The sequence below is a fragment of the Malurus melanocephalus genome, unplaced genomic scaffold (assembly GCF_030028575.1).
Source record: "Malurus melanocephalus ecotype Western Australia unplaced genomic scaffold, MMel_1.1 scaffold_115, whole genome shotgun sequence".
Lineage (NCBI taxonomy): Eukaryota > Metazoa > Chordata > Aves > Passeriformes > Maluridae > Malurus > Malurus melanocephalus.
In genome coordinates, this window is record NW_026623347.1 from 949996 (window position 1) to 976721 (window position 26726).

Consider the following 26726-nt stretch of genomic DNA (forward strand, 5'->3'; position numbering starts at 1 on the left):
AAGCCAAGCTGAGATAAATGATCTGTCATGAATATTTTATATGTCTCTCCCCGCAGAAAGCAACCGCAAATCACGAGACCAAGAAATTCCTTCCTTCTTTCAGAAATATTTCTCACAAAACAATGGACTTGACAATWAAACATGTCTGGATTTTATTCAAGTGGTGGGACTTGGCTATTTAATAGGATTTGGCAAGGACAAAGGAAACCCAGAAGGGAACAAGTGATGCCAGCTGTTACCTTGTGGATTTCCTCCCCAGATTCCAGCAGACATGGAAGGGCTGTGCTTTAGYCCTAATCCCCTTGGATATGCTGACAGTATCATTTACTGTACACTGGGGAAGGCTTTCTGCAGTGGGTTTTGTGTCTGTCCTGTCAGATTGCACAGGACAGCAGATCAGTACAGATGGTGATAACCCACCACAGGCACAGCCCAGCCCTCTTAAGTCTCTCTTGCCATTACCAAAGCCGTAACATTTGCTGAGTGAAAAGACCACTGCTGTGCTGCCAGAAGACATGTTAGCCAAGGGGATTSCAAAGGGGAGTAAAGCCAAAGAGGTTTTCTGAAGGCTCAAGGCAGGGGTGGATTTCTTTGGCAGTCATAAGGTGTCACAACTGTTCCACATGGCTGAAGTGAGTCAAAGCTGCTTTCCTCAAAAGACATCCTTGTGCTGCATGAGGAGCCTGAATACAGTTTCAGTAAAGGCCTCCTCCTACTGGCCAACCCAAATGGTCCTCAAGGCAGAAGAGATGGGAGAGGGAGCCAAGCAATGAAAGGAAATGTCCAAATTCCTTTTGGTAAAACTGTTTAAGATTTGCCACATGGACAATAATGAGAAGTCTTTTGCCTTGGTCTATTACACCCTGACAGAGTTTGTATGAACCACTGTATGACCTCTGCTGCCTCTCATCCAAGCCCTCAGCTTCCCCATCCAAAGAATGACACAGGAACTTTGCTGTTAGCCATGGAAGAGGCCCAGGGACAGCCTCCTACCCAGCCCTGACCTCCTGACYGTGGTCCATGAAGCTGAGGACCAAACCACCAATGGGAGGTGAAGGTGACTTGTGCAGAAATTCAACCAGTATTTTCTCAAGTTCACAAAGACAGTGGCCATGCCTTCACCTACAGTGCTAATCTGAACAAAAGCTGGCGCTCCACACAAGCTGTGATCAATCAAATGCACACAGAACCTCCTGGAGACACCCTTCCCCATGTGATCCTCAGGCATTAAGATACTTTGGCTGTTGTCCAGAGCAAGTGATGAATAATTTTAAGAAATCACTGAAGATACAAACCCCTTTGTTTTTAACATCTTTACAGGAACCAAGCTAATACAGTTCCTCAGTCATTCTGTTCTCCCTCAGAGGGAATGGAGAGAAATTGCATCTGGAAATCCAGGTGGCTGAGCCCTGTAACTCTTCCTCCTGAATCCCCACATAAATAAACATTTATATTCAGAAATTTCTGTTTAAAAGAAACAGAATAATTTGCCTTTTTCTTTAAGCCTGGTACCATGTTTCTTTAATGTTGTCGTGAGATGCTGCACCCATCTTTCAGCATTTGATTACCTTAGGTGACCTTTTTAAAAYGGTCCTATGGTTCAAAGCTCTCAGAAGCGTGGTATTAAGGCATAGAAYGTGAAGAGTTTTCTTTCCAGGGAGCAGACTGTATCTGTATTACATTCTTTTAGATTCTGAACTGCAAATCCCATCCCCTTGGAGCCGAAAGAGGAAAAGATASTTAAAAATACCCCAGCAGTCATACAATCAGTTGTCTGTATTTTTTKRAWYYTWAAAAAAAGAAAAAAACATCCCATAAGTAGAGACAGAACAGAGTTCCAGATATGGGTTCTTGGGAGGGGTTTTCCATTCTTTTTGGCACCTTATGATTTTAATATCTGTTGTCCTCCCATTGAAAAAATCTGCCTTTAAAAAGAGCTCTTTATCAGCTGTGTTTTGAGCTGTTACAGTTGTGGTTGGTTTCCTGTGAAAGCTGCTTTAGGACTCCTGCCATCCCATGCCCACCCCGCCATCACTCCAGCTCCTCCCACCAGGTCTTCATTCACTGGTTGCCTGTCCTTGTGGCATTGTGGATGTGATGACTCCAGGCTGGGCTGGCACTGCTCCRCTGGGCTCTTCTATCCGAGGTCTTTTCACCTCAGGTTCACTGGAGGAGGCTGCTGCTGCTGTCTCTTCGGTCCCTGGCTCGCAGACCCGGCTGACTACAACAGGAGTGGACGAGCTGGCCTGGGCTGCAAGGAGCTGCAGTGGATTTGTAAGAGCTGGGAAGGAGGACAGAAGAGAGAAGAAGAATTAGTGGGATGAAGCAGCACAAGTGTTTGCTATCCCAAATCATGAAAACAAAACCTCACCATCACATGTGACAGCTGGCACATGGTCACACAGTGTTTTCCCATGCATTTTGAAAGCCCTGCTTGCCTTGTCCTCCTCTCTCCCTACACAATCTCAGCTTTTCAGGTTTACCAAACCAACAACAACCCCTCTCACAGGAGARCTTCCCTCTTCCTATCCATTGTCAACAAGAGGAGGGTGAATGCTAGTTAAGTATTCACCCCCACAGGGGAGGATTGAGCTCTGGTTAAAATTACAGCACATCTCTTTGGGAAGCAGTTCTGATTGTAGGTGGCCAGAGAATTGCTCAAAAACTCCGACATCCATGTGATGGGCCATTAATTTGGAGGTTTGGAGGCTCTCTTGAGCCCTGCTCACACAGGAAGAACAAAYCAGGCTGTTGGGAAATAGAATACAAATATTGAGTGTACTGACATCTCACTTGTAAAAGGGGCAGGAAAGAGCTTACCCTAGACAACCACATGTGTTSCCATCAGAACTGGGATCAGAACACAGGAATTTCTGGCTTCCAATCTTGTATTGCAGTACTGACACAAGGTCTCACCCTCCCATTAATAAAAGTGGTAAGAAAAAAGATGATTTGAGTAGCAACCCTGTGTAAAAATGTCTACAATTCCTAGTTCCAGACAGAGAATGTGCTTACACACTGACTTTGGCACACARCACTGCTTGGAAAACAAAACACATGCAGTTTTTGGACTCTGCATCAATCAGAGAGGAAGCCAAAGGGGACTCAGGAGACAGCACATCCTCTGCCCTCCAGACTCATTTACAAAGGGTGGAATGACTGAACATCAGTGCCGTGTTCACTGCTAAATGCACAAAAAAGAGAGCCCAAGGATAAATAAACAAAGCAAACAGAACAAAGGTCCTCAAAGCCCAGTAACTTCTACCAAGGCTTGAGAAGGAAGCTGTATCAAGAGGACAAAGAAAAAAAACAGGGTAAGGATGAGGGCAGTCAGCAATTACAGCTTAGTGACTTAGAGAACCTAAATCATGCAGTTGAAGAGAAGTTAACATAGTACAGATGAGAGTCAAGAGACTCAGGCTTTGTTTTGTGAACCAGAAAATTTACTGCCACTTACAAAAAAACTTAGATGCAGTTGGTGTATTTCCCACTTTGATGAGAATTCAAAAGCTTGGTGAGATTAAAATATTTTAACATAAAAATGTTATATAAAAACCTACCTGATTCTACGTTAGACAAACACTACTGCTGGGTAGTAGAAGCTTGAGCTATCTGATCTATTAATATCTCATAATAATTGCATAAAAAACCTTATCACTACCATTTTTGATAGTTTCAATGAAATTYTTGCAGTTTAAGTGCAAGATAACTATGAAGAGCTGTGGCAGAAAATTCTGTAGAAACATTCCTACCTTCATGAAAGGCATCCAATGCCCAGCAGTGCCCTTCATTTCAAACTCCCCAAAAGCACCAGACTGAGGCAGMAGAAGTGCTTGGCATCTTAGTGAAAAAAGCCATAAGAAACCTGGGTATTCCCATCCCCAACCGAATAAAATCTGAGATGCTGAGCAAGCAAGAAGAGGAGGCTGCCAAGACATGGCTTGCATGGAAATTAAAAAAACCATGCTTGACAAATGACTAGAACATATCCTGTGTATACAAAAATCCTACATTCATTCASCTGGTGAAATAGATCTTGTTTCTCTCAGGCTCTAAGACTTTAAGATGGGAAAGTATGTTATTTTCTTATTACTCTGCAGRGTCATGTTTCACAAGATCTAAAAAGCACCATGGAAATTTTATTATTTGGTGCGCTGCAAGCAAAGGCTGTTGGTCAGAACAAAATAAATGAAAACAGGCTCTCCACAAGAAWCACTGACACTTTCAATGAGTAACCTCGAGAAGCAGAGAGTCTCAGTAGCAATAACTGCATAGCCAAGGGCAAAGGAAGGACACTGGGCTTTTCTGCCAGAGAGCAGGATTTTTCCCCCTGGAAAGGGGGCAGAGGAGGACGGAAGGGCACCTCCCACTGACATTTACAGCCCCAGAAGGGAAGAACTGCAGTATCTTTGAGATGGACACATGGAATAACTTGATACACAGTAAGCAGGAAGAGAAAAGCCTTGCAGCTTTCCACCCTGCGTGCTAAGCTTGGGGAGCAGACCCACCGTAGGCGCTGCCGGCGATGCTGTTGGTGGGCACGGCGTGTTTGCCGTTCTGGGTGACCGCCCGCACCGGGAGCTGGTGCTGCCCCAGGGCCACGGGTGCTGCCTGCTGCAGGATGGTGACAGTCTGCCCAGGGACACCCTGGGCCATCTGACTGGCCACTGTCTGGATAACACGGCTGGCCGTGGGGATTGTGGCAAATGCGATCGTTGGCTTCTCGTCCATGCCTGYGGAAGAGCAGAACAGACAACAATCAGTCACTACTCTGGCTTAGAGGAAGGTTTCATTCTCATTAACACTTGAGCAGATACACATTCCCCAGGCTTACAGAGGTGAAAATACCAAAAAAGATCAGGGATGAGTATCTGGAATGACTAAAATATTCTCTATTGTGCATTTACTCTRTCAATATTAGAAACATTTTTCTTACAGATAAGCCACAAGAAAAATTTTTAAAAATCCAAACCTTCAATTTGACCCTTTGCCCTAAAAAGGCATCATCATCCTTATTGGCACATTACAGCTGTGATATGGACAGCAGGCACTGCAAATCTCATAGCTTACTTTGCAATTTCAAATAAATTGGCCTGACTTTCAATATTACACAGCAGGAGAAGGCATTAAGATCTTAAACAATGCCTGGAGCCAAAAGTCTGCAGCAGCTTGCTGTCAGGCCTGCATGGAGGCTGATTTTACAAGGAGGTCCTCCAACAATTTTCAGCTTTTGCTGTGGAAGTATAGGAAAAAAGCAGAATGGAGCAAAAATGAGAAATAAAAAAGGAGAGCTGAGTTCCTGTACAGAGGTAATTGCTAGAGAGCTCTCAACCACTYTTCTCACTTCCCAGTAGAAGTAAGGGGCCAATTCAGCAGGTATGTAACAGATACAGAACAGCATCCTGCCAGGCATGCAGGAAAGGAGAGGAAAACCACTCTTCCAGGAGCTCTGTGGGTCTCAGAGGAGAGAGGGCAGGAAGCACAACCTCATTAGTTCTGTAGGAAAAAAAGGTCTCCCCCCTTTTAACATTAGCAGACAACAAGAGTGGAGTTAGATGGGATATGAGTACTGAGCTGAAACCCACAGGCAAGCTGAGGGGAATGGGGAGAGGACAGGCAAGGAAAACAGGGAGTTCAGGAAGGAAAATACAGCAACCAGGGAAAGYAGAGACTCAAAAAGGATACAAGTGGGAATAAGAGAGAGACTAGAGGGAAAGAACAAGCAACAGTAAGAACTAGTGAATGAAAGAAGGGAGCAGGTGACAGGCAGCTGCAACTGTTAGCACTTCAGGAACATGTATGGGATCCAGACAGGAATTTCTAGAGAATGTAAGTGAAACTCAAGCAAGATAACCAGTGCTGAATTAAAAACGCCAGTGATCCTGCTACTGCAGGAGGGGTAGCTCTTTGTCATTTTTTCCTTCCCTTAGAGAGGAACCATGTCCCAGTGCCCACATAAAAGCAGCCAGAGAAACCAGCCTTGCTGCTGGTACAACACACATCAACCTTGAAGCACTAAAACCTTCTGAAATGGGGAATAGACAAGGTGTTGTCTAGATCACAGCACGAGAATATTTAACTCACTGAATACCCCAAGGCTGGAATTTCCAGCTTAGGGACAAAAAAGGCCTTTGTTSTAACTAGTTTTTGAAGATTGCTTTAATGGGGTACTGCCTGCACTTCCAGAAGCACGTGCTCTCCTCTAGGAATCCATGTCTGCAGAAAAGAAGGGCTCAATCATTCATTTACAAGGCCATCCTAAAGCAGAGTTGCAGTGTTTCCCAGGCTCTTTCTCTTGGCTGGAAAACGCTCACACTTTCATAGCCAGTATACAGGCACAGTCTTAATAYTGGRGATAATYACAAAATCATGGAGTGACACRACAAGGGGGAATGGCTTCAAWCTGGAAGAGMAGGTATAGATGAGATATTAGAAAGAAATTCTTCCCTGTGAGGATGGTGAGGCCCTGGCACAGGTCATCCAGAGAAGCTGAGGCTGCCCCTGGATCCCTGGAAGTGTTGAAGGCCAGGTTGGAATGGGCTTGGTGCAACCTGGTCTAGGGGAAGGTGTTCCTGCCCACAGCATGGAGATTGCAACGAGATGATCTTCAAGGTACCTTCCAACCCAGATCATTTTATGATTCTATGATAATAAGCAAATTTTAAGCATGCATGCTTTTTTCAGGCTCCTAAGTCTGTTAGTTTTGCTCCCCAGGAGACAAGGAAGCTCAGTTGTCCCGCTCTCTGATGGACACAAWAAATGGATAAGCTCTTATTTGGTTTATGTTTTACTTGGAGAACTATCTTTTTTTAAAGTCTCAGTGCCTAGTGAGTGAAAATGTTCAACCACTCTCCCTTCCAAGCCTCATCAAGACTTATTAGCAGAGTAGCAATGGGGGGTGAAAAGCTACCTCGGTGGTCAGCAGCTAAGTCCAACACTGCTCCTGCAGCCTCATGAGCTCCTCCTGCTGTGCCCTGGTTGGTGAGGATGTATCCATTTGCAGAGTTTGCAGAGGAGGTCACCACTCGGACCATGGTGACAGTGGGAGCTTGTTGAACTACGTGGATTGCATGGCATGAAGGCTGCTGAGAAGTCATTATTGATGCTGGCATGTAGGCCACTGGTTTGGCCACCAGGGTGGATGGTCGGGGAGGGACTGCCATAATCACTGGCTGGGCACTCACTGGAGATCCTGAACAGAACAGAGAAGCATATGTTACAGGAGAGGCAAAAAGACATCCATTTATTTCATCTACGCACTTTCTGTCTGCTCAATGCTTCAGCATTGGCAGGAATGGAGGCAGAAATAAAAAAAATCAAGGTTTCAAAAATACCACCTTCAAACTTCTGTTCCCTATCGTACAAAAACCTTACTTGTCATCRGAGCACATTTCTGTGAACAAAAGCCATAATAAACATTAAAAATATCTCCCAAACCAAGCTTTCCTKAATGAGCTTTGCTTTCCAACTTTACCCTACACCCCGGGTCAGAACAGTTGACAAGCAGATACTCACCAAGCCCTGGCCACAGCTCCAGAGCTTGGTGTAGCCAAACTGATCTTATCCAAAGGCTAATAAATCAGTGCAAGTGATCTGTGTGCTGCCAGCTMCTCTGCTGTCAGATCTTTCCAGCCACCTAGCTCAAGGTTAGACCAGGTGTCTCTACACATTCTTCCCCCCTCATCCAAAGAGTTGTAAGAAAAATGGTTTGAAGTTGTACTTGCACCATCAGTCTCTAACAACCAAGTGGCAAGAGAGTCCTGGATCCTCCAGTAAAACACAGCAGAAGCCTTCCTGTGGTGTCCTCAGCATGGCACGTGGTGCAAGTGAACAGCCACCCTCTGTGGAACGAGAGCTACTCACCAGGTGCGCTCTGGGAATACCGATACTCTGGAACTGAGGCTAACTTTGACCCAAAGTCGTGGTCGTGTGGAATGGGTGAGCCCTCCCGTGACAGGCACTCTGGAGTCTGTAGGCCACTAGAGTGAGGGGACAGCAGGCCAGGGTGAGTAGGGGAGGCAGGAGCACTCCTGAAACACCAAAACATAGCGTTGGCAAGTGCAGATGTGTTTTGACCACAAGRCAGCAGCAGACACCCAGAATTATCTCCTGCAAAGGATCCTCTAGGAGGAACAGCCTTTCCTCCACAATACCCACTGCACTGCTGCCAGGAGGAGCTGAAAAGCACACTGACCCCACAAACACTCCAGCACCGAATACAGGACCTTTGAGAATAAGGTTAACATTTCCTTGCTAAGACTCGCTGCTGACAGAGAAACTCCAACTGCTGCATGCTCAGATCAGTTTTGTAACTTCAGATTATTCTCAAAGAACCTTTGCCAGTGTTTGAGAGTGACAGGAAGAAAAAATATGCAAGTAGAGGCAAGTGCCTGGCCCTGCATATGCTTACACAGCAAYTGCTCCCCCTTTTCCCTGCTGCCTCCCTCCCAAACACTTGGTTYCCACCTCTGGTCCCAAGCACATGAGGAATTGTACATTTCTTTAATGACAAACCAGAATAAGAAGCTGAAAAATTYTCCTTCCATTTCCCCCACATTTGAACAGACAGAATATAGGAGGTGTGGGAGGAAATGTTCCATGAAACTGCTCCAGCTAGTGCTGAATTCCAAGTCTTCTCACAGCAACAGGGCTCAGAGCTGTCATTGCACAAGGCAGTGGAGCTGATGGGAGCAGCCACACAGAACCCCCGTTGCYTCACTGCTGACAACCACCATCAACCTGATCTTCCCTATAGGAGAGTGTTTTAAATACCACAGAAGTTATTGCCACTATGATCTAATCCACATCTAAACACAGCTTTCCTGAAATTACAGATTGGCATCTGTAAACACTTACTCCAGTGATAACTGCTTTGAATTTCTTTGAAGTGATGCCAAAACAGATACATTATTTGATGCATTTTTGCAGTCTGATTCTGTTTTTTTTTTCTTTTTCTTGTTAAACACTTAAGAAGTCAGAACAATTTTCAGATTATCCCTCAGGACTACATCACCACTCAAACTATAAACAGAAGTAAAGCTTACTCACTGTACTTCAGGAGAAGTTTTAGTTTATTTTCTYTGTAATGTGTTTGGCACAAAGATTAGAGGAAACTGAAATTACCTGGAGGAGAGAGGCCCAAAAGGTGTTCGGAAGCAGGACACTCCTCTTTGCCTTCGTTTTCTAAATGCTTGTTCTACTAGTTTGGCTTCAGAGGCAGGGTCAATTCGCCAAAAGGAGCCYTTTCCAGGCTCCTCTTGGGAACGTGGGACTTTAATAAAGTAACGGTTCAAGGAGAGGTTGTGCCGAATGGAATTCTGCAGGAAGCAGAGGAATGAGGTGATTATTTTGCCATGAAGAACTATGTAACAAAGACAAATGGGCTGCACCACACAGATTGGAAAAATAAATCCACACTGCCAGAATCAGAGCTGAAGGCAGAAACAAGTCACTCAACTGACACAGCTCCAAAGTCACAGGAGAACAGCAGGAGAAAACCTCGGGAAAAGTGTCAGAGTTTCTCCTAACCAGGCTGAAAGATGGGTTTGCTTGGTACTAAYCATCACTCAAATCAATCTGGAGCCAGGCAGAGCAGAGACTTCTCTGTGGAAAGCCATGAAAGCTGAGTTTTTGCTGAGGCAGGGAGAAATCACGATAAACCACATCAGAACTCTCTCCAAAGACTGRCTTTATTCTCGGCAAGCGGAAAAAGTTGCCTGAGCCTGTGCTAACTGCTCACCTGCCAAATGATTACCAGGGTGCCCAAACATGCCCTAAAGGGCACTGCATCTCACAGTGATCACAGTGCAAGGCAGCCAACATGCCCTCAGACAGCTCTGGGAGGAATCCATTAGCTGTGTGGCACTGCAGCTCTCTAGATGATGACAAGACTTCACCCTTTCCATTGCAGCAACCCATGTCTTACTTGGGTTGGCTTTTGGGGCTGGGGAAGGGCTCAGCTAGTCTGAGTGAGCACAAACTCATCCCTCTTCCACTTACAAAACAAAACAAAAGCTTTTCTAGTAGATTTAGACGATCTCTTCACTGGAGAAGCCTTACAATGCCACTGGAGGGGAGAGAAAAAGGTAACTTTGCTCCCTGCTGAAATGCAGCTCTCTGAAGCAAGATGCAGCAACTGGTTCACAAAGCACAACTCTGCCGAGCAGGTTAGGGCAGGAAGTGAATTCCACAATTAATTAGAACTGCAGGGAAAAGCCAGGGAGGCAGAAATGTATTTATTCCAACTGCACTCAAAGTGCACCAAGCAGTACTGCTCCTGCCAGTTGCACATAGTGAAATCAGCAGCTGTAAGAGCCTTTCCAGCTGTATTAGTGTATTACATTCAAATGACAACACCCATTGCAGAGGTGTGATGCCAAGAAAAAGTCTGAAAGCAGGTGGAGCTGAGGTTCCTGAAACTTTGAAAGCAGCCCTCAAGTGAACACTGAAGTWTGATTTAGCATGTGTTAACTACATCCAAACTCTCATAGGGAGCTGGTCAGATTTCCTTGAGTACCACAAGGAATGCACAGACTCAGAGTTTCCCAAGTTCCCACTCAAATTGAAAACTTGCAAACTGTGACTTAGGCAATGCAGTTGATGCAYTGGGGAAACAAAACATCTGTAATGACTTAAGGTACTATGATTAAAAACTGGAACCTCAGCTTTAGGCTGGATATCCTCTGCTTGGATAAATCACGCCAAACAAAGAYGAGGTAAAGGAGTAAGCAAATATCTGGGCAGAGGTGTGACTGATAGCAAGGATGTAGGAAAATAAAATACAAAATCAAAGACATGACTGCGGCATTAACAGAGGAACCAAAGAGCCCAATAGTAACACACTAATTGCCCTACAAAGTATTTAAAAAACCCCTGATCACCCACAAACAAACTAGTCAGCTTGTGTTAACAGATTCACTCTGGGAACAGTCAAAGCAGCTCTATTCCCAGTGCCCCAAATCTTTAATAAATGCATTTCAAAGCAGATAAGCCCTGTCAAAGTAGTTTAAAAGCTTGTCAGTGTCAAGAACTCACCTGCCAGCCTTTGTCAGCAGTCCTGTAATATGGATAATGCTTGGTAATGTGGGCATAGATCCCACTTAGTGTTAATTGCCTGTCCTGTGCTGAAGATATAGCCTGCACAATTAGCTGAGCATAAGAATAGGGTGGCTTGGATTCATCCTAAGCAAAAAAAACAAAAAACAYCAAACAAAAMTTTAGTTACCAACAAAGAATTCCTGCACTGCAGTGTACCACAACCCAAACTTAAAAAGCACTTTGGGCTGTAATTTTCMCTGATGCCAAGAGAGCAGCAGGGGCAGCTAAGAGTGCAGCAGCTCTGCCATTGCTGTTTTATGCTGCCACCACCCAATTAAGCACAAGCACTTGTGTGCAAACACAACTCTAGGGCTGAGCCAGATGAAAGTATCTCCTTCCATCTCCCCACAAACACACAAACAAATCCCAGCTTCAATCTGATTCCATTCCCCGCTGAATTTCCCACACATGCTTAACCAGCACAAGGAACAGAGTCAAGACAGGCAATTGGAGCAATGAAATAGAGGGARCAGGTACATTCACTGCTTTCTGTGTCCATGAGTTAAAGCCTTCAATTCTGCCCAGCTACACTCTATCAGCAAGGTTTCATGCAGCATACTATCAACCCTCCTCCCAGCAACAAGCTCAATGTGAAACCTGATCCTGCCCCTTCCCTTCTCCAGCAGGATTTGTTTCATTCTAGGAACTTTAATTTGTTTGCTAGATCTCGTATTTCCAACTCTTCATATTACTCCATCAAGAACAAYCCTYCTTGTCTCAAGGGAGAATTAAGTCTACAAAAAAAAGCCATCTAGTACTGTGCTCCTCCACCCAATCCCAAATCAGGTGGTTTTGGATCTGGAACTTCTAACTTTGATCTGAAGATCAGTTCACCAAAATTACATTTTATCATTTTAACTAAGTGATTTTTTAATCTAAATTCCACTTGCTATTCTCCTCGTTTAACGCCTACTTGACAGGCCTTCATGTTTGTTTTAAAGTCTGACTACAGACTTCTCACGACAAGCATCTGGTTTCTWCCCTGCTTCTGCCTTCTCCAACTGTGTTTTGCAAAATACCATTAATTAAAAGAAGAAAATGAGACACTGAATTTTATGTACCTCTTCTTTATGGGATCTTGATTTATCAAATAAGCAAAAAAAATACTCTTGCTTAAACACTTTAGTGAGTTATTTGAATACATTTGGGCAGCTAAGCAAGCAGAGACTACAACTAAGCCAAGAACAGTTTGAAGGAATGATCTCAAACCCTTGGAGGACACTGTACACAGCACCCGTATGGCCAGGATGTTCTTAAACCCCTTTTAACTCTAACCAGGACTAGCAATAAAGCCCCAGGTTTTCATAATCCTCCCAAGGAGCACTGCTGGGTAAGTAATGTTTGTGTGAACCTTTGGGCTGTCCCCGCCAGATGCATCTGCCTGCTGCTCTGATGCTGCCTTTGCCGCATACTCTGCTGCCAGCTGCAGATCCGAGGTAATGTTGTGAACAAAACGATATCCTGAGGATCCAGCACCACGTGGACTGGCCGGGCAAGAGTTGGGAACACTGGAAAGGCAAAAAAAAAAAAAAAAATAAATACAGTTGTTACTTCATTTATAACAAGGCATGCAGTTCTTACTCTCGAAGGTATGGTAAAGCTCTCTGGTCATGGAGAAGCAGATGCAGTGGCTTTACTTTTGCCCCTGTGGCTTATCCAAAGCCCAGACAGATTGAGGGAAAAAAACCCACCAGAGATAAAACTGGAATTTCTGCAAAAGCCTGACACTCCCTGCCACATACACTTCCTGCAATCACAAGAGAGCAGTGTTTCAAAGTATTAAACAACCCCTTTGTGTTTAAAGAAGCACTTAAAACAATGCAAGACTTCAAACAACATATGGTGAATCAGGGATGAATATTTAAATAAATGAATAGCTTGTTATTACAACTTGTGAATGAACAACATACCAATCTTCTCGCAACACAGATCATACTTAATCAATCCTTCTAACAGACAGTTGTTCTATTGTATCAGAGTTAAAGCACTAAGGGCAGGATCTGCTGTGAAGGTCCCTGTCTAACATCACATCTGAGCTTCACAAGACCATACCCTGMTACCATACAGATGCAGACAGGGGTTTCCTCGCTTCACCCACACTGCTGCAGCCAGCCAAGGGGAGCTGCACTCCCTACCCACACACAGAGGTAGCCCCACACATCAGTTTTGGCTGGAAAAGGCACATTCAAAGTGGCAGGGCCACCACAAGATGGCATTACAGGAACAGCGACTGAGCACCATAGGCTGTGAAAGCTGATAAAATGCAACAAACACATAAAAGGGGGCTATAATTTGCAACATCACTCAGGCACACAGAAATGAGTGCTACAAGATGGGAACTAATTAGAAAGGCTTGTCTAGGGATCACACATCCTTGATTTGCAGGGTTGGAAGGATCACAGAATCAAAGAATGGTTTAGGTTGGAAAGGACYTTAGAGACCACCTTGTTCTGACCCCYTGCATGGGCAGGGACACCTTCCACTAGACCAGGTTGTTCCAAGCCCTGTCCAACCTGGCCTGGAMGGATGGGAGGAGARGGATGWGTYGGGGAAGCTGMAGTTCCCTCTTTCTGTCTCTCCCTTGTCCCATGCTGTCCAGAATTGAGGGATGCAGTGCCAGAACAGCAGGATGCACAGCCAAATCCCAGGATTACAAATGTCTTCTAAGAGCAGAGAAACAGTAAACAAGAAAGCAAACCAATACACAGAAGATTTACATAGCAAAACAAGCAGTTCAAATTATATGAAAAGATGCAAATTGAAGCTCACAGCTGGAACTAGAATTCAGTAAAACTGGCATAAACAATCCTCTTACTGGTGAAATGCCCAATAACTGACACAAACAAATGCAGTAACTGACACACATCACAGCACTGCACCAAATGCTGCATGAAAAACCCCAGAACACCATCCCTTCCTCAAAGGTGATGTCTGRATAGCTTCCCCTCCACACAACAGGGATGGAGAGGAAGCAGTGAGACAAACCKTGTTTGCTCAGTGGGCAACACCTTGGGTGCAGAAGCAATCTGTCAGTGTAAGGAATGACCATTTCCTACCACAGTCCAGCCTGTAAACTGAGAAGTGCTCCTTGCTACTCCTTGTGTCTCTGCAAATGGCTGCAGTGCTGAGCTCAGCACAACCCAGACTGGTTTCTTTTAAAAGTGAATTACAGGATGGAGTGGGGGGCTGGGGGGCAGAGAAGAGGCAGCAGAAATATCCAGCCACAACAAACCCTTGTAAGAGGGAGCCCAAGCTCACCCCTGCCCCATATACCAGCAAGAGATAAAGCTCTCAGGAGGTGCAAAGTATATAATAGTGATGAGCCCATACCTATAAATCCCTCTTTGTCAGAGATAAAGACATTTCTTACCCAGCCTTTCAAAGAGCAGAGACCTGTTTGTGCAGGAAAAATGAATGAAAATTTGCTRCTCCAAGCTTTGGAAGTGGATAATAAGAAACAACAGAAGACACTCTTGATGTCTTAGTATTCGCATGAGGAGCTGGTGTGAATTTAATTATTCTGCTGTCATTTTTCAATAGCTTCTTCACATACACACTTCTTATAATGTGCAGATAATTACAACTGAAAGCCATTTTCATACATGAAACAATGACAAACCAAAAACACAGTGATTCTTTTAGTGTTTGGCACCCAAGCAATTATTGTAACACACCGGCTAGAAATGGAATAGGATGAAACAGGGTTTTCTGATTTTGTTATTTGTCTGCAGAAATACACAAAGAGCAAACCACAGAGCCAGCAGCCAAAACTCAGGACAAAGACACAGAAGAGAGAAAAGGTCTCCAATAAATCCCTGCTCTGCAGAGCTGTATTTCTTGCTTGTTCTTTCCCTTTTTAATAAATACATAAATAAAAATAGATAAAAGAATTTATTCCTTTATTCAAAATCAGCAGAGCAAGGAGCTCAGTTTTTGCCTCTCCAGCKCTAGCTTCTGAATTTTAAGTATGATCTCTTGTTTAAAAAAAAACAAACTAAAAAACCAAAGGGAGAAACCCATCACCTCCAGGGTTGTGACTCTCTGGAGTGTTGACAAAGCCCATCCAAACTAAAGTGTTAATAACTTCTAGAAAAGCCAGCCTCCCCAGTAGATATTCACTGAAGAGCATGATCATGATTCCATAGCAATAGCCAAAGATTTGGAAGAGATTCTAATCTTTTACCAGAATGGARCCCTTTTGCCCAGGGAGATCTGCTTCCTTTCAGCCTGGATCAATGATCAAATCAAGAGATGTGAGGACAGAACAAACACCACCGTTTATCCACTCCATGCACAGACAGGGTAACACATGCTGCTGAGTGTTCAAGCTCTCAGTCAATCATCACAGCTCTTCAGAGGGGAGGCAGAAAGAGCTGACTACTGGAAAAAACAAGGAGACACAATCTGTTCCCCTCCCAACATGGGACAGAAGGAGTGAAGAAACAGTTTTACTAAAAATATCCCTCTGAGGGTTAAGTTAAAATTAAACATTAGTGCAGTCAAAMGAAAACAAGCAAACACAATGCAGTGACATCAGTTTCCTGGAGTTCCTGGAATTCTCCTCACCACCCAGAGCTGGGGGCTGGCCGGGGATGCTTGCATGCACTCACACCCCCTTTAAAAATATTATGAAACAAAGATTTTTCGCTACAAACACTTGTTTATGCTACAAAACAAAAATCAACTGCAAGGACAGTAAYAATGATTTGCTGGATATTAACACTRCATCGAYACTTGGCCATAACTTGATCCATGTTGATACTATAACCTTTCAYTGAGAAAAGCACAGCTAGGTCTGCAATTTCACCCAGCTCTGACACCCTAACACACTGCTGTGATCCACACTTACTGTCCATGTGGGCAAAATTAGTTTACAAGCAATCCAAGTTAATTTGGGTTAAGCTTGCCTGTTTTGGAAGAGAGCATTTTGGAGAGGAAGCAAGTGTTTTACACCACTGAAAGACACACAGAGCATGGAAGCAACCCAGCTGAATTACCAACAGTCCTAATGCCATGGTACCCAGTGAATGCCCCAAGTGCCAGAGATCTTTGATATCCACCAAGGATTCAACATCTCAACTTGAAACTGATTGCARGCAGCCACTGAGCCACAGTTCTCCAAATACCATGCTGAGAACTCAGCTTTAGAATCAGACTACAACCACGTGCTCAATCACACCAGTCCTCTGCAGCATGTTTTCCATTTCAGACTTAACCCTTCTTTGGCAGGAAGGCCAGAAAGATGAGGGCTGAAGGCAATGTCTGCAATACACTCACCCATCTAAGTGGCAGGATGCCTTTTAAACACGAGGCTTGAACGTTCTTTGCAGCACCASGATTCACTTTCAACTCCTGCCAAGAGGAATCCAGCCTGTAAGTTCACAGCACTTGCTAGCAGTAATTAACTCCAAGCTGCTGGAGAGTGTGTACAACGTGCTGCATTGCTGTTGGAATGTCCACAATCACTTTGTTTAACCAAAGAACCAGCCTGAAAAAATAGGATGTACTGTGTGCATGGGGCATTCACACCAGGACATTGTGTGTTGCTTGTCTACTCTCACTTGGGTTAAAAAAAACCAAAAAAAGAAGATAGAGCTAATCCAGAGAAGGTACTGAAGGTACTGACAGGGATAAGTACCTCCCAGGATGATTGGGAGATATGGAATGGATTTTATACATGAAAAAACTGTTTAAGACACAAGCTGAGCTGCAAAGTGACAGAGCTATAAAAACAAAGCCAGAAGGAAGTGTTTAGCTCCTGGCCTCTTGCAACATGACCGATGGTGAGCACAAAATGAAACTAAGCAGCATGTCCAAAACAAAAGAAAGTGCTTCTACTTCTGTGGCTACACTATGGAATGAGATGCTGTAAGACAGGGCTGATGATAAAATCTATGTGAATGAAAAAGGCCACTATACAAGTTCTTGGGGAAAGGGAAGCCATCAGGGGCCTTATAAGAAAGATAATCAGGAAGACCCTGCTCCAAGGAGACTCCTGYCCAAGAAAATAGAGGCAAACTACATCTAAGTCAGCATTACTCTGTTTTTTATCTTCTTATATGACCCCCAAGATACCCATGTCTGARGCAGAACACTGTGCTAGAGGGATCTCTTCCCTGGGCACATTTAGATTCTCACGTAAAGATTTCCACAGTCTCTYAATACTAGGCACATTTTATGGACTAAGGGGTAATAAAAATAAAAATGAWGCAACAAGTGCTTACACTATTTATTTATGGTCATATTACAAGTCTGTGAACAATCTGGAAACCGAAACACTCCCAAATTCCAGTGCCAACTTCCCCAGAAGGAGAGGCAGTAGTAGAATGCAGTAAAGTTGCCCTATTACTCAATTGAGGGATCAAGCTATAGAGGCTAAATTTAAGCCAGGCATATGAAAAAGCACCTATCCTCCCTATGACAAAGAGAAARGATTACCTGGGATGCCATAAGAAATTGTTCAACTGGCTTGGAATCTGCACTGCTAAAGACAAACAAAGCCATGTGGTACTTAAGGATATGGCAGTGCCTTTGAAAAATGCCCATGTGCATTCTTGGGAACCATGTACAGAGACAGCATGGATAAGAGTTACAGCCTTGGCAACACTGCCAACACACAGATTCCAGTCTGAGTGGGCATTTTTTAAGCCCATGTTGGGTACAGAAAGAATCACCATTTCTTAGAATCCTCTCCAGTCTCTTCCTCGAATGCAAGCTGGAGGTGTGTTGGCACAAGAACTGTGGTTAGAGAAATAGCACAAACCTCAGACTACCCCAATATTCCACTTCATGAGCCTGCAAAAAGGARCATGAAGATACAGGGAAGCTTTTTATGTGCAATAAGCAAGAATCAGGTCAAAGTACARCCCTTGGACTTGCGAAACAAGCCTTTCCACGATACACCAATCAGCAAGAATGGCTGAGAATTCTCCACTGCTCTCACCTTCCCCAGCCTAGCCCCAAAATCGCAACTCAAAGAAAGGCAAGTCCTTGCACGTTGCGTGTTTCAGACAGGTTTCAGAAGCAATCACAAGTGGTGAGRCTGCCAAACCGAGCTGGATTTTGATGTGAAAGGAGAAATCTGAGAGCTACCCTGCCTGCTTAATGTTGAAGAAAATCAAAGCTGTCGAACAAGCCACAAGTGAGAGAAAGTGAGCTATCCACGAAAGTTGAAATTGTTATTACTCGTCAGTGCTCCAGTGGTTCCCCTAGAAAGGAAGTGACCTCACTCCAACTGTGGATTCAGTGAACATTTTATACCCATMGGGGAAGAGGAAGTGCTCCTGTAACTGGTGACATCTGCAACCCTTCCTCCAACACATGGCTTGGCAGATCTCCTCTAGCACACGGTTATTATCTGCAATAAACATGCGTAGGAGCTCCCCAGCCCAGCATAGATTGTTGCTTCTCTTACGTGATGTATATGCATCACCTTCTTTGGCTTGTGGTTTGGAGACTCAGTAATTAAAAATAATCACCGCTCTGTCCAACTGTGGGAGCTGTACATTCTGCCTGAGTGCAGGAAGTAATGTATAACTGAGACGATGCAAAAGAGCCTGCAAAAAACCTGCCTTGGAGCTCTTCAGCAGTGTTTCAGTTCAATGGCTCACAGTGCTCTGGGAAGAGGCAAAGCCTGAATGAAACGGAGCAGGGAATATATTTATGCATCCTGCTCCAGTGAGTGAATGCATCCAACTGAAACCAGGGTTCATTCAGTTTCCCCCTACACACCTTCCGAGCACATCTGCAAATTCAGATTAAATCCCAAGTGTTGTGCAACAACAGTGCACAATTATCCTAGAGCCTATTAAAAAGCCCCTGCTTTGTCCAAGCCAAGTCTGGTTCAAAGCACAGCCAGTGTCTGCAGGTCTGCTGGAACATGGCTCACACACACTCCTGTCATGCTTTACAGAGTAAAAGCCCAATACATAATTTATCTACTACACACGCTTGTGAAGTAATAATTGCACTATGCATGCATAAAAATYAGACAATGATCTGTTAAAGGCCACAAAACAACTTGGTGGCTAAGTCAAGATAATTGCAGCTACCTCTGAGTAATCTGCTATCAGAGCATGCAATGTGTTACTGAACTCATTTCTCTTAGTGAAAAAAGGACCATGGCCTCTGAAACCAAGCAATTCAGCTCATATCTTCTGGTTTACCAACCAAGCTTATRGAACAAAAGAAACTGATCTTTCATTATTCATACCATTAACTGCATTGTAAACTAGTTATCAGCCCTTCTAGTAACAGCCAAACATGGGCAGGCACACCAAGTACTAACTGCTAAAACACAAATTTGGCTTCACACATGAATATGTACCAGTTTAGCTGTTAACACTGAACCTCACCAGGCACTTTTCAAGCAGTGACTCTCACAAGACCCTAAGGACTCTTACTCCTACATGTCAAAGAATTTTTTTTACTGATAAAGACTGTGWATGTGAGCTAAGTATCTGTGGCCTTACTGTGAAAAAACCCAAACAAGAACAAGACAAAGTGTTCAAGCCTGAAGTTATTCTGGTCCAGAGATAAGCCAGAAGTAGCAGTTGTAAAATATGAATAGTAATACTGATCTCCACAATAGGACATGAAGTATTTCTTTATTGTAGTTTATGTATCTCTATATATGTATCTCACTGAGAACATAATTGCTGTTTRGAATAGGGAAGCATGCACAGAGAAAGAATTCAATTTTCATAAATATTAAAACCACCCCAGTTSTGAAGGGCAGTGCTGCAGAAAGATGTTGTTTAGTAAACTGTGTTTAGTTATTGCTACAGAGCCATTAACACCAACTGGTCCATAGTAAAAATGAAACTAAACACTGTAAATCTAAACTCCCAACTCAGCACGACTTTGAGACAAGGAACAAACTCCTGTATCACACCTTGTCTCTGTGGATCTGATAATAATCCAAGCACAAGCCACCCTGGGGACTGGGTTGCAACACTCAGAGGGTCACATACATGCAGATATTGTGGATTTATCACAAAATCAGGCAAAGGTRTTCGCAGCATAGTGAGGGACTTTATGGCACCACTGTCACTCAGAGGGGATCCTCCAAATCCAAGGCACAGAACCTTAAAGGCATGTACTGAAAGACTGTTCCTTAACTCCTGGAATTGTGACTCAGTTTTATCCCCTAAAGGTAGAGCTGAATTCAACCAAATCACATGTCATTTTCACACAGTTTTTCAATGCTTTGAAACTACTGAAAAGAGATTTGGTGCTACTTTGTCCTTTCACATGTTGTGCAAAATGGCAGGCTGCTTCTACTGAGTTCTTACAACCACAGTGGCCTTTTCTTTTCTGGAACATGCAAGTCTTGATTTTTTTTAAAAAGGAGTTTTGAACTCAAAGCAGGAAGAAATAATCCATGTCTGTTTGTAACCCTCACAGCATGCTGCCAACCAACATTTTCCCTTACAGCTGTACAACAGCATTCAAAACACATCCACACACAGCCCCTCCTGGAGACAAAACACCTAGCTGAGAAAACAGTGAGCACATTTCTCCCCAGGAATTAGCAGGAATCTTGCTTTGCAAAGCTGCTGAGGGTGGCAGGTTTGGTTTTGTTTAACTAAAGCTCATTCCCTTCTCTAGGCGCTGCACTTTGCAGAGGGAAAATAAACAGGCTGGAAAAAAMCCAGAAGCTTGCAGGGGAGAACCTGCAGGGAAGCAAACTGCAGTGTAAACAGAGAGGCAGAACAGGGCTGGGGGTCAGGAGGGCAGYGCTGGATCTGGTGGTGGGAGTGCAGGTACAGCCCCTGCCCTACACCAGGGCGGAGGCAGGAAAAGGGGGCCAGGAGCCACTTTCCAAAAAGGAAATTTCACCCTGCCCAGGATTTCCAAACTGCAATAATTTTCCATGGGCCAATCAGGGAGGAGCAAGGCAAACGCACCAAATTAGGAAAGTAAATACTAGAAGGGGGAGAGGACGGAGGAGGAGAAGAACCCAGCTCATGCAACCACCTCCCAAAGCCAGCAGTGGCAGAGGGGTCTGAGTTCCATGCTGAGCCCCACCAGCCCTCCCARAGGTGCCTTTGGGAAGGAGGAGAGGACACTGTGCCAGCCTCATCCAGCACTGTGCAGCCACCAAGAGAGCAGAGAGCTGCCCTGGAAGCCAGATGGCTCAAATGCACAGGCTACATGCTCCTGAAGGAGCACTCCCTTCTCAAGCAGAAACACCCAAATTACTGTCCGAAGCCTGGCCCCCAGGGGAGAGCTGCAAGACCCTGCTGGGGAGAGGGCAAGGCTGAAGGGGCTGAGCAGGGATGTTTACAAACGTGTCAGCCCCTCCTCTGCAAGAGGAACTCGGAAATGAAAGGGCTTTGGCAAGCGAAACCTCAGATGTCTTTTGAGGTTTTCTGAAGACTTGGCTGGATTAGCTTCTGCTCAAGACAAACGGATGCAATCATTAATCATCCTTAGTTAACACTGTGTTAGGGGCTGAGCACAATTCAACACTACCATTTCCACTTTCTCCTTATGCAAAAGAAACATTCTCAGGGAATCAAGTATCAGTTGCAGGCATATGCCAGAGTCAAAAGATACAGCCTCTGTTAGTAACACAAACCACACTGTGCTGCTTTGCACAAGATGACTGAATGGAAACTAACTACCATATGTTGGCAAAGGAACCATCCCCCTCCCCTCCCAGCAACAAGCTTCATCTAAAAAGAGAAGGTTAAATATAAACTAAAAGCAGTGCCTGAACAGAGGACTAAAACCACAGCTACCTCCAGCCCCCTCTTTCTAGAATATCTGCACTGCACATCTGTGGGGCTCTGTAAGACGGTCGGAAAAACCCAAACAAGCCTCCAGAACATGCAAACCCAAACTGGCTTCATTGTGACACTAAAGTCTCAGTCTCAGCCATGCAAATTTGAATACTATTCACTGAATTAGAGCTGTCAGAAGAGATTTGCATATTATACTTTTTTACAAATGTGCAGACAAGAAAACAACCCAAAGGCTACTACTAATGCCAGGCACGCTCTTACTATTTTGATGCCCACAGGTTTTAAAATTCTAATACATCATACTATACCACAAATCTCCTTTATAAAAGATATTATACTTCAAGTAACAGATTTAACTTTAAATGATTTCACTGAAACTCTGTAACCTGAACTCTTTGCTGAAAAGCAAAGAAAATACTCCAAACAATAACTCGATGTTCAGGTTACTTCTATTGCCCATCTACAAATCAGATCATTTACAAAACAGGATACTCGCCCAGATGTACACTCAGATTGCTACAGCCCCTCAGTACATAGTCAGCATCCTACCCCCATTTCCTTCCATTCCCAGGAAACCACGTGCCAATGGCCACTCTTGTCCCTAACTTCAGATAASAGCAGCACCACCCAGCAACAACAGAGTATTACTGAGATAAAAATACAACAGGCAGTCTTAAGATGGAAAGTATATGCCTGCTTTCTTTTCTCCATGCATATAGGTAGCTCTCAATAAATATTTCTAATTCCACTGCCAAAGATAGACTCTATATGTAACTCTATAGTGTGAAATCAACACTTATGTTTCTCCTTGAACCCTTGAGCTCTTAAAACCCTTGTGCCCTACTGCCAGCCACGATAATATTTTTTAGCAGTCTTCCATTTTTTTGAACATTGAAGATTTAACTAGTTACTTTTAATGGGGCATTTCTTGCACCAAGGACACCAACCAAAACAGGGCTGACTGACTAATGTCAGAGAACACATTTTGGACAACGAACATCTTACCTGATCGTGCCTGTGGGGGACGGGAGGGGACTGACCACGCTCCGGAGATCCGGCTCCGGGATGTGGATCTTCAGAGGCGATATTTGAGGGTAGAGTGGCCGAAGGGGATGCGTTGAGGCTTCCTCTTTTACTTCCTCTTTATGGTATAAAGATGTGAACTGGATCTTTATAACCGTGCTAGGGAATCGGAAAGTACATCTGGAAGGGAAGGAAAGGGAAAAGTCAGTTTGATGATACTGAACGTATTTAAGAGGTTTTGTATGCAACTGATGAATCATTAATTAATTCAAAGTCCACCATTCTCTGTAGCATCTTTCTGCCCAGTGTCTTGGGCAGAAKTACTGATGATTCATGAAGCTCTGTAAATATATCACAGTGAATCACAGATCACCTAGAGATGAGATGCATGCTGAAGGTTTGGGTAARTTCGGTGATTTCCTCAAGGATACGTATTCAGTCAGTGACTAAGCAAGATGCACTCCTGCAACAACAAACTCTTGGGTTCCTACTATGTATCAAGGACTAAGGTTTATTTTTAAWTGGCTCATTGCACACATCTCAGGAAGATCCAAGTTACTAGCAAGTATCAAACCACAAGTAACAGGGAGCAAAGCAGCCSTAAGTCCAGACAGAACAACAGCCTCCAGGTAAGGCCAGAGAGCATTATTTAAAGACTTGTCTCTATATATTGTATAATTGATATCCATTTATATTTGTGCACATGATGCTAAAGAATCATCTAGGTTTCAGACTGAAATACATTAATTTAGAAGTGCCTCCCTTTAGGGTTACAGCTAGCAGGGTTAGAACAGGGCCACTGCAAGTCCATAGGGCCTCATTTCTTCTCCAAATAACACTTCATTCCAGTTGTTGTTTAGGAAARAAATAATCACACATCTACAAGTGCAGCCTTCATGAGATGCTGGGAAATTCAAAAGGAAATAAGCACTGACATTTTCCATATTTGAACAGAAAGCTTTCTAATCTACAGTGTCTACAATGAGCACAGGGCTGTGAGAGYGAGTGTTCTGCAATTCTTCTTATTGCACTTTAATTAGACAATCATGTGCAATCAATACAAGCTTTCCTGGGATCATTTCACTGATACTAAGGTTAAAGCAGCAGGAAATAAAAAMCAGGTTTCACCGTGGGAAAGGCCAGCAGAGCACAGTAATTGTGCTGGATTCCAGCATCTTGCCTAGAGAAGGAAAGGAAGGGACTTGGGTGGTGTTGTTCTAGCACTTTATTTATGTAGGTGGTGGTGTGGGCTGAGCAGAATTTTCTTAACCAGTGCATTATTGAATCCTACCAGGTAACAGAACAAGGTGACAAGCAAGTAAATCTKTTTTCCAACAGATGATCCATGACCAACTTATCTTAATGCTGCTATGGACAGAAATGCACCTCWAAAACATGCTTGCTCTTGGTGCTTTGGCACAAGCAGGTTGTGCTGTAAGGTAATGCTCAAAATTATCATTCAGGCATGGGAAGCTCATTCCCATCTCCCACCTCATCTCTCAGATGAGCTGGCTCAGCATTCATGGCTCACAATGGCTCTGCTAGTACAGCAGGAGTTTGCATTGCATTTAATTCACTTCAGAGGTCCTGCCACCTGCACTCATTAATGCATTAAATAAGAACATCATTGCTGGCAATGCAGCCYAATTGTGTTTATCTAACCCTTCTAAACAGGGTTCCCTGCAGACTCAACATGAAGACACAGTTCAAAACAGCAGTATCCGTGCCTTGCGGTGTCTGCCAGCAACAGGCACTTACCTCCTGAGATGAACCTGAAACAAGAATGTTGAGGCACTGCTCTGGATTTGAAGCTTTGTACTGCTACATGGATTTGCTTTAAGAGAAAAATCTCMAAGTACATACATTTGCAATGAGCATAACATGGACTAAGGCTCAAAACCAGTATGARCAAAGCTTCATCATTTGTCAAGCTCTTATCAGGGAAAAGCTGAGCTGCCTGTCACGGAGCGATGGAATTCTCTGCTGTAACACCAACTGCTCAGCATCTGAGTCAAGAACAAATGCTCAACCGTGTTCAGTGCAATCCCAACCTGCTGCTGATCAACAGGCCTGACTGCACAGAGCCCTAAGGCAGTTCTGCAGCTCTGCTGAGGCCAGAAGATCCCCTACTGCAGCCTCATAGCAGTAAGGCGCTCTATCCCACTTAAGTCTTCCTTTTCAGAAGGACCCAGCAAAGCAAGATCCATATCTCCTAAATTGCTCTGAGGTGACGGTAAAGTAACTCCTCTACTACCCTCACTGATGCTGTAAGAATGTTAGATAAAAGGTGATACCTGCATCCAAACAACTGTGACAGGCTGTCCCAACAGCCATAATCCATAATCCATAATCCAACAGCGTGCGAGTGCGGGCAATCTTAAGAAAATCTGTCACTTTTCCAAAATCACGGGTCAGCCTGAAATGGGAAGTCTACACTAAGGCAGCAAATGTACTGAAAAGGCCCATCCATCCAGCACTGCTTTTTCCTGCGAGCCTCCCCAGAGCCACCCGATCCAGCCATGTGATTTACCCGCAATCTCAGGCTGCAACCAGGGGAGAGAAACAGAGCCTGGGCTGGGCTGACTACACAAGCAAACAATTTGTTGGCTGCTGTGATTTTGTTTTTAGACAGACAGGCTTCCCAGTTCACTGAAGCAGAACCCAGGATGTACAACCAGCTTTCATGGATTATGGTAACTAGCATGAGCATGGCCATTTGTAAGGAACCAGTCCCAGTWAAAATAGAGTGGATATATGCAAGGGTGCTCACAGCTTTAGACGGCTCCTGGAGCCTGCTCTGTGCTGGCTTCAGTTCTGACACTGCCTGCAAAGCCAAGCTGGGGGTAATGTAGCTGGATTTATGCTTTCCCTGATGTAAAAACCTGAGACCCAAGAAATGGAAATGCAATGCAAAGCAGATTGTAAACTCCTGCGGAACTCCTCCCTTCCCTCAGGGCTGAGAAGGTGCCTGGGATTAAGGTTATTGTTCCAGTCTATCACAACCACCACAGCAAAGCAAACAGGGACACCAGCACAGCCCAACCCCTTCAACACAGACTAATGCGGGGAACCATGTCAGTCAGAAATCAGAAAAGCATGATTTTGGAATCATCTTGTCGCTGGAAGCTCACTTTTCATTACATTGAACCTGAATGCAGTTTTAATGAGCTTTTCTATTGTTCCCTTAATTACCCTCTTTCCAGCCAAGAGGATAAACTCAAATTATATCAGGTAGTCCTGTTTTAGGAGTGAGGCACATTAGTACAGGACTTAAACCTTTGAGAATTACACTTCTACAGAAGATAAGCAGGACAAGACAGACAGCCCTAGCAGAACTGAGTTTGCATTCTTTAAGAATACTGTATATATTTCAGCTTATTTAAACTGAGTTATACTATTTGATCCATGTTGCATGATTCCTTATCAAAGATGCAGTAACAATTTTTACTCCTGCCTAACATTTTCATGATGAGAAAAAGATCAATCTGAAAGCACAGATTAGACTCAAAAAGCGTAATGAAGTTAACTGGTATTTCCAAGGGTGCCCAAGAGGCAAYTCTTTCAAGCACCTCTGAAATTTCCAGCTGATTAGAAGGATGAATTAATGGTCTGCAAAATCTTTGGTCTTGTTACCGGCAGGAAGAGCCTGCCTCAGTTACAGATCTGCTGAGTTTACTCCAAAACCTGCTACAGACAGGTACGTCCTGCAATCAATCCCTGGCTGTGGAAACCGTAGGAACTGAACTCACAGCTACATATGGCACATACATCAATTCCTTGTGGGAAAAGATTCCACTTTCTCTAGGGCGCTTTGCAAGCCAGTGAGAATGGAAAGCTTTTTTTTTTTTTTTTTTTTTT

At 44.0% G+C, this 26726-nt stretch overlaps 1 protein-coding gene across 1 annotated transcript in view; it reads right to left on the bottom strand.

The window, feature by feature from the left end:
* Positions 1 to 1797: 1797 nt before the first annotated feature.
* FOXK1 (forkhead box K1) overlaps positions 1798 to 26726 on the bottom strand; it is a 47317-nt gene continuing 22388 nt past the window's right edge. Inside the window, exons 2-9 of the mRNA XM_057369827.1 lie at positions 22851 to 23048; positions 12449 to 12605; positions 11035 to 11181; positions 9124 to 9317; positions 7864 to 8030; positions 6911 to 7192; positions 4509 to 4733; positions 1798 to 2281 (exon numbers count right to left, since the gene is read on the bottom strand). Of these exons, the coding sequence (XP_057225810.1) occupies positions 2058 to 2281; positions 4509 to 4733; positions 6911 to 7192; positions 7864 to 8030; positions 9124 to 9317; positions 11035 to 11181; positions 12449 to 12605; positions 22851 to 23048 (1594 nt within the window). The 3' untranslated portion in view covers positions 1798 to 2057. The remainder of the gene's footprint in view (positions 2282 to 4508; positions 4734 to 6910; positions 7193 to 7863; positions 8031 to 9123; positions 9318 to 11034; positions 11182 to 12448; positions 12606 to 22850; positions 23049 to 26726) is intronic.